The sequence below is a fragment of the Ananas comosus genome, unplaced genomic scaffold, assembly GCF_001540865.1.
Source record: "Ananas comosus cultivar F153 unplaced genomic scaffold, ASM154086v1, whole genome shotgun sequence".
NCBI lineage: Eukaryota > Viridiplantae > Streptophyta > Magnoliopsida > Poales > Bromeliaceae > Ananas > Ananas comosus.
The window spans coordinates 1-8,435 of NW_017892106.1; the positions used below are offsets into that span (position 1 = coordinate 1).

At 35.9% G+C, this 8,435-nt stretch overlaps 1 protein-coding gene across 1 annotated transcript; it reads right to left on the reverse strand.

Annotated features, from left to right (window-relative positions):
- Positions 1–236: 236 nt before the first annotated feature.
- On the reverse strand, positions 237–3,500 carry LOC109705317 (expansin-A4-like). The gene is made up of 3 exons (XM_020226053.1): positions 3,238–3,500; positions 2,159–2,477; positions 237–1,337 (listed from the first exon to the last, which is right to left on the reverse strand). Exons 1-3 carry the CDS (start codon positions 3,386–3,388, stop codon positions 1,028–1,030), a joined length of 780 nt encoding a protein of 259 aa, XP_020081642.1. The 5' UTR covers positions 3,389–3,500; the 3' UTR covers positions 237–1,027.
- Positions 3,501–8,435: the final 4,935 nt, after the last annotated feature.

Here is an 8,435-nt window from a genome sequence, read left to right on the forward strand (position 1 = left end):
GTAGAGGTACCTCATGTGCACTATGGACCCGAGGGACATCACATGCCATAGTTTGGTGAGTGTTTTCACCTTTGCCTTTTTCCTACATGGCTACAGGGGACTTGGGCCATAGATCCTGTACCTGGGCTATGTGGTAGATGCACAATGAAAGGGTGGTGGTGACTTTTGGTTGCCATGTGATGTGCAGGGGCAACTATCATTGCAGAAAATTACAAAATGTGCCTTCATTAGAGAGGAGTTCCAATTTTCAGACAATATATATAATTTTTTTATTAATAACATACCCATTAAATATAAGAAAATGTAATCACAATCAACATTTCATAGTTCATATATTAAATATCCTTAAATATATATATCTAAGCAGCTGCGGGCTACATGATCTTCCATTCTGGTATCTGCAGCCGCTTCAGCTGCAGCATCGCTTCTCCACAAACTCCCCCATCTTAGTCGAGACCCATACACCTCCCATAGAAGAAAAAACACCACATACCCTACTAAAACATTGGACTAGCAATGCCCAAACTCACTTCTCCATCACTCTTTCCCCTTCCTCACTTAAAATCCACTAGTAACAGCTTTACGAGTAATTAAATAGAACGAAAAAGCAATAGTGAGAACGGAGGGGGAAAGAAGTTGAATGGGAAAAAGAAAAAAAAAAAAAACCCAACCCCCAACTACTCCCATTTGGAAATCGTGGTTTCGAAAAAGGTAAAAGCGAATTGACCATTCCTGAGCTATAGCACATTTTAAAATAAGTATTTAAGTTCGAAAGATTTAAACTTCATAGTCTAACCTCACAGTATCTGTAACTCTTTTGACGAAAGATTAGGTTAAAAATGTTCGCAAACAACACGGTATCAATCGGTAGTTAAAGTAAAACCCTTTCAGTTGATGTTATCATTTCAAAGTTACTGTAAGGTTAGATAGTACGATTAAGATTTTTTAAAATTTAAATATTTATTTTAAAATGTGCTATAGTTCAATGACGGCTCCCGCTTTCACCATAAAAGCAGTTCTTGTTAGATCAGACCCTGAAGTTCTTGCCAGAGAAGGTCTGGCCGAACTGCCAATTCGCGGGCACGACGTTCCAGGAAGTGGAAGTGCGGCGGTCGCTGCCGGTGATGCGGAAGGAGAGGGATTGTCCGACGAGGACAGCATTGGACTGCCAATTCTGGCCCCAGTTGCGCGACATCGGCATCCACCCGGTGCGCGAGCCCTTCACGCTCGCCCGCACTATGTCGCCCGCCCCCGCCACGTTCGTGATCAGCACCAGGTTGAAGTAACTGAATCCGTTGATCGTGAACCGGATCCCTCCCGACTTACGGCAGGGCACTCTGAGAATTCGCATTCATTCGCTATTAGTTATACAGTATTCGTAACAATCTGAAGATGCACAAACACATGTTTAAGTGATCTATATCATATTTTCTAATGGAAATTGATCAGCAAAACTAAGTAAAGTTGGAGTAATTTGATAAAGTGTGGAATTTTGGGGATTAATGTGCTAAATTCTGGGAAAAGATTTTGATTGGACGAAACGAGAAGAGGTGGTGGGCCCAGGTTGGGACATGGGTGCATGTGCCGTTGTCACCGGCGCGGTCACCGAGGGCTCACGCGGTTTTGAGACGAGTGAAGGTATAAAGATCAAATTGCCCTCGTTTCTAATTTTTTTTTATTTTTATTTGTTTTTGCTTTGATAATTAGGAAGCTAATCCAGTACTTTACATAATAATTACCTTTATATATTTAATATTAAAAGGTTTCTTTTTAGTTCATCTGTATATTATTAATTATCAATAAATTTGGTAAAATATAAAAATATTATTGTAAAGAATCTATAGCAATACTTATAATGGAAATGGATCGAGAGTAGCTCTCGTCGGAGTTAATAAATGGCTCCGAACATCGTTACGGTCGTGTAAGGGTTACGCGACCAAGGTCCAAAATTGCGGTAAACTTGGTACCCTCAATAATAAATATCCGTGAAAAGCGAAAGAACCTTTCAACAAGAAGGACGGACATAAACCATCGAATCTCATTTACTTTATTTTGAAATTCATGTTAGTTATACGATCTGTCGCCGTCCTTTTTATACTAGGATACTGTCTAATGAAAATTCGTACAAAATAATAAAAAATTTTACGACTGTGATTACCTTCGAAAGGATACGGGTACGATCCCGGCGCGGTACTCGGCGATTTTGAGGAACATAGGCATGGCGAGGTCGAAGTGGGGGCGAGGGGGGTTGCACCACCCGCCGTTGTCGGACGGGAGGGCGTAATTGGGGGGGCAGAAATTGGTGGCCGTGATGAGGATGGAGGGGCTGCCGGCATGGCACCACCTGGGGTCGTCGGCGCACTTGAGCTCGAAGCACGCCCCGCAGCTGAGCCCGTCGTTAAACAGCGCCGTGCTCAGCGCTGCCGTCTCCACACCGTATCCTTGGCTGTATAAATTTCCGTACCCACACGCCCCTCCTATATATATATAGAGAGAGAAACATAAATTAGATAAAAATGTACGTACAGAGGAACAATACTATCTGTACGTTTCTAAATATGGTAAATCTTACATTCTATTCATTCAAAAATAATTTTTCTTTTTAGGATTCTGTGAATGCAACGGCATTTTTTTATAGAAAAAGCGGCACAACTAGCGATCATTTTGAAAATGATTCATGATTCGCTAAACTTATTTTTGTTAATTTGTAATTTTAATATTACTCGTGATTTCTATTAAATTCTTTAATAATATAATTGATTTAACAATTTTAATTATTTTTTATCTAATAGATCCGTTAAAGTTAGAAACATATTTTGGGTCCCCTAAAAGATTCTTTTTGTTCTTTCGATGTGTGAGGACAAATTTATAACTAAATAGGCCTGTATATATATATATATATATATGTTTAATCAAAATTCCCTACATCACATATGCCACTGTATAAGTAATATGTAACTACAAGTACTTTTGAAGCATCTCTTTATTTTTAAAATTTTGTATATTATTTTTATCAAACTAACTAAAATAGCTCAAGTATCAAAAAAAAAAAAAAAGAAAAAAGAAAAAGAAAAAGAAAAGAAAGGCGATATAGGAAAAACCAATTAAGGGCCAATTTCTAAAATGCGGGAAGGTCTAGGCACATTTTGACCACAAAAAAAAAAAAAAAAAAAAAAAAGAAGGACCAGAGAGTAATTATGCGAAAAGGGAAGGGTTAAAGTGAGAAAAAGAGCGTACCCATGGTGCCGGATGCGTCGCTGCCACCGTAGAAGGTGGCGTGGGCGCTCTGCCACGGCCCGCCGGAGTACACTCCCGGTATGCGGGCGTCCGCACGGAGGCACAATGCGACCAAAATGAGTGTGGTGGTTAGTGTAACCGGGAAACCCATGATGAGAAAATGCTTTTAGAGAGAGAGAGAGAGAGAGAGAGAGAGAGAGAGTGGTCTAGTGCTCAATGCAGTGAAGGAGAGAGTGAATTGAATGAGCGTGGGAGTGGGAGTGTCTGTGTGGAAGGGTTAGAGGAATATAATGGAACGGTGGTGGGACTTGGGAGGAGTTAAGCGGATTTCGCTTTTGGGTTATCGGGTCGAATTTGAACCCTTCAACCTGACACAGAAACAATCCTAAAGTTTAGTTTGGTATTGAGACTAATCTGGCGCTATTAAATAAAATGGAGTTGGAATAAAAATATATAGAGATATGTTTCTGCATTTTCCGATGAGACTGTAGAAAATATATAGTAATTGACTCATCGCGATATAGAGAACGTAATATTACATACGAAAATAAATAGAATATTTTTTTATCGTACTTTCTCTCCGCACGTAACACAATTTCAAACGAAATCTAAATCAAGCCATGATAATACTTTCTCTCCTTTTTCTTTTTTCTTTTTTTTTTTCTTTTTTTTTTTTATCAAGCATCTGAGCTCCATTCCAAAAACTGTGCTCTTAATGGGGGGATATAAGATATCAACCAACTGTTTAAGATAGTGACCGTATCATTCTGTAAGTTAGGTGATCTTAATTAAGCTGAACACAAAGAGAAAAGAAGCAAACGAAAATAATAACTTTTTGTGTATTTGCCCCTAAGCAATTAATCGGCAATGAGAGTGAGATGATAAGATTATTCTTGAAGCATCAAATATAATTTTAAATTATAATACTTATTTCGCTATTGAATGCAATAAGATGGTGGATTGGATGTCGGTGGCTGTTACTTTACAATCTCAGTGCTTAGATAAATAAAAATAAAATTATTTTTTTAAAAAAAAATTATTTATGTGCTTGTGTGTGGACAGCTGGAAATAAATCATATAAATGGTCATGTGAGAAACGATCTAACTAAGGATCAATATAGCTTATAACATCGATCTCTCTTTTATTCTTCGAGATTTCAAGTTCCAAATCTATCTATCTCTATCAGAATTAAAAAAGAAAATCTTCCATTTATCCATAGATCACAGGATTAATAATTGGTTCAATAGTAAGAGAAAAAAAATAATATATGTATGTAATTGTTGCTGCATCTCTCTCCTCATCAGACCATTCTCCATGTGCTTCCACTTATTACCTACCCATTCCTACTCCCCTACTAATGTCCAAGAAAAAGTAAATAATTTCTTTTACTTTTTCTTTTTTTTAATTATAACATAACATTATTCACTGTACTTAATCACACAAATTGGAGGGGGGAAAAAAAAAGTGAATTTCTACAGCTGTTACATGTATGAAGGAGAAAATTAAATTATTTAGTCATTCGTACTAACTATTTTCTCTCTTTTTAAAAAAAATTACAACTTGGCATGCTATCAAACAAGGTAANTAAATAATTTTGTTGAATAATTATGTTTATTTGGTGTTCATTATGTTTGCATGCAAATTACGCATGCTTTAGATTGCATAATTAATGCATTTGATCCCAATTCAATTAATTAGTTAGGCCCCCATGCACGAAATTAAACCAAAGATATTATTATCCATAGCTACAGCTCCATGAATGCATGCTCACTTTAAAACATATATATATATTTTGCAACTAACTTAAAGTCACCAAGTACTAGGGGAAAAAAAACCAACAAATTAATATTCTTAATGTTAGCCATTGTCACTATATGCATCTCTTGCAAATTCTCCGCAAATGTGACAACTTTTTTCAATATTAATTTATTAGTGTATTACAAGGCCATATATATATATATATGACATAACAAGTTAGAAGAGATCCTAGCAAGGAGTTCATTTTTTTCACTAAAAATATTTAACGAGTTAAACTTTCATGATCAAAGCCTCTCAATTACAAGTGGTATGATTCTCATGACTCTTACTAGGTCATTTCCTAGATAATCGATCAATAAAAAAAAAAATGCAATAAGCTACATTAATAAGATCTTGTTTAATTTTCGTATAGAAAATATTAGATTCTTCTTTTGTCATAATTGATCCTTATTAATGGTAATTAAAGATAGAGTAGTGTGATAGCTACAGGTTCATCTAGCTAATTAGCTCACCATATATTAGGTGGAACAATATGCTAAAGCTATTAATTACTAGCCCATGTTAGCCCTCATCTTCTTATACTTAATCCTCAACCATTCTTTTCACACTAATAGCAAGGAACTTATAATGTACCTATATTTCGGCAAAGGTAATTAAGGTAAATTAAGAGAAAGATAATAGTAGTAATCTTTGTCTTATCCGCTCCTTCATTTTGCTGCAAAATATTGCCGAAATATCAAAATCCTTTTATAACTTTGTTTCCTAGGCAATCAAGAGCCATCATAAAATATTACAAAAAACTTCATAAAAAGCGTAACACTAAACTAAAATTGTACTAATATATTCAGTGTTTAGGAAAGTACTATAGTGAAAAACAAGTGTAGAAAAATTTTTTTTTTGAGAAATAAGAGAGCAAACTATCAACTTTATTCATTAAGTAAAATAAACTGCGCGTGCAGAGATGGAAGCAACTTAGGTCTCCAAAAATGTAAAAATAACAGGCAAAAGGCCAAAAGGGGGAAAGGAGGTGAGACGGGAAGGTTAGAGAAAGAGAAGTAAATCTAGTGTCGCTTCAGGTCAGTACGGTCCAGCACAAATGTAGAAAAGTTAAACACACATCAAGTTTTATATATATATATATATATATATATATATATATATATATATATATATATATAACTCAATTAATTTTCCTCCTTTTTGTGTTCTTGCGCGCGCGCGAGAGAGAGAGAGAGAGAGAGAAGATTCTTTTGCATGTTTATATCCGACATAAGCTAATCTTTTGGATCATGTGCTGATTGGCTTTTAACATGCTTTATTTTGTCACACATCACTGTATCAAACCTTTAATTAATATTTTATTGTAGCCTCCCCTTCACATTTCTTTAATAGCAAGTAAGGAACATTATTATCCTCTGCTTTGCATTATTCACACACCTCACGGTTAATGAATAGCCGTATCAAATTAAGCCTTAGTTCTCTTTTGGGCCCAATGTTTCTACTTTATTATAAGAAATTAAATCAAAATATTAAAAAGGGTACCAATTAACCAACACCACCAAATGAGATGATCAGAACAGGGCATGGAGATCTGAGTGGTTGGGGGCTTTTAGGTAAAGATGTACTGTAGCAAATTTCTATAAAGTTTTGTGAAGTTAGCAATAAATTTAATAAAACTTTTAATTTCATCGATTCATGTCACTTAAACAAAATAATAATAATAATAATAATAATCCATGGGGCTATTTTATAATAAAATATAGTGTGACGAGTTCCATACAATTTTACTTTTTTTAAAAAAAAAAATTTGCATCCAATAGCGGGGTTGCACGTGTCGCGTGTCGGTGATTGTGGAAACCAGTGTGAATTTACAATGCCATAGGGAAGCGGAGCAAGACCCAACGACTGGGACTTGACGGATTGCAAAATCAGATTGACAAATTGATGTTATCAGATGTTAATCACCTCGAGGTTTTGCAAGTTGACAACAGCTCTGTACATGTGTTTTCCAATACTTGGCATCATACTCCTACAATAATTATTGTATTCAAGAAAAGTATAAGCTTACTTTTGTTGCAAATCTAATAATGGTATCGCTGTCGATTCCGTATGTGTGAATTGCTCGTCGACTTCCCTGATGACAGCTTTTCTTACTTGGATAATATAAAGTTTGTAGCTTTGTTTTGCAGTTAAGAAGCTTATCGACGGCTTATAATAAAAACCACTGGAGCGGCGACAGGTATACGAATATCAATGCCAATATTGAAACACAATTCTTCTATCTCAGCAGTTGGTTGTTTAGATGGGCGAGTGCATTGGTTAATGTCTTATCCATTGTGCATGTTTGTAATTGGATAAGAAAAGGATTGTCTGCGTTTGCAGCTACTTATTTGGGTCCTCCAAGTTAACAGTTTTAGACTCTTTTTGCAAATTCGTCCTAAGAGATTATTGATTAAGTTGTCGCTTTGTATGATCATTGCTTTCTTGAAAGTTACTGTCACAACATGAAAAAACAAAAAGTTTGTTCTCGAGTTATACTCCAATTCATGCAATGTCAAGCAAAGCTTTAAATTGAGTTTGATTTTCTATGCTAGAAAGCCATCTCTTAGCCGCGCGAGTTTTGCTCTAAGAATGTAATTAATTGTGGAGGTTAAATCTATTGATCTTTTGCTTCTTTAAATGAAAAAATATGTATTAAAAATCAGTTTAAAAGATGATGGTTTAAGACTGTCCTCATCTAACGCATCAGACTGATTGTCTCGTTCCAGGCACAGCAATGGCGACACCACCTATCTTCAGAAGTAGATTGAACAGGATGCGAGAGAAGTACTGGCTTTCACTGCTGCTACACGGTTGTAAGTTATTGACTCTATTGCGCACATATCTCCCAGCCATATGCTTCAATACGCTCAATTGATTTTGAAGGAGTCCCTTATTATTGGCAAGACAGTAGTTTATCAAACTGACTTATTATGCTATCATGGTGAGCATTGTTGCTTTAGGAGCAGATCAATCGCTAAAAGAATCATCTAACATTTGAAGATATTGATCAAAGGCTTTGCCGATTCAGCGATGTCGAATATAAAAAAAAAAATCAAAAAGAAGAAGAAAGAAAACACGTTTCTGAAGCCAAAATGAGTTATAAGCAGATATCTATTTAGTATTTTGAAAAAGCATGTATTTTAATATTCTGTTTCTTTTTTTTAAAAAAGAAACCACAAAATAATAAGTATTGCAAAGAAGCGTTGGAACCCGGATCAATTTTGAAACAGGCTCTCTAGCTACAAGCAAAACATTATATATTAGGAACGCTAATTGTGCGCAAATTGCGATTTGCTGGCCCACAAAGTGGCTAGGGATCCGTTCACATTTGGGCTACAAAAAGCTGGACATGAGCTCGTTTGCCGAACCTAACCCACGCACGCGCACCCAAGGATCC

Bases quoted from the DNA above. Each gene is read 5' to 3' on its own strand.
- LOC109705317 (XM_020226053.1), bottom strand. From the start codon at position 3,388: ATGGGTTTCCCGGTTACACTAACCACCACACTCATTTTGGTCGCATTG. The intron at 2,478-3,237 runs GTACGCTCTTTT...ATATATATATAG, and splicing joins CGACGCATCCGGCACCATGG to GAGGGGCGTGTGGGTACGGA. The intron at 1,338-2,158 runs GTAATCACAGTC...GCGAATTCTCAG, and splicing joins GTACCCGTATCCTTTCGAAG to AGTGCCCTGCCGTAAGTCGG.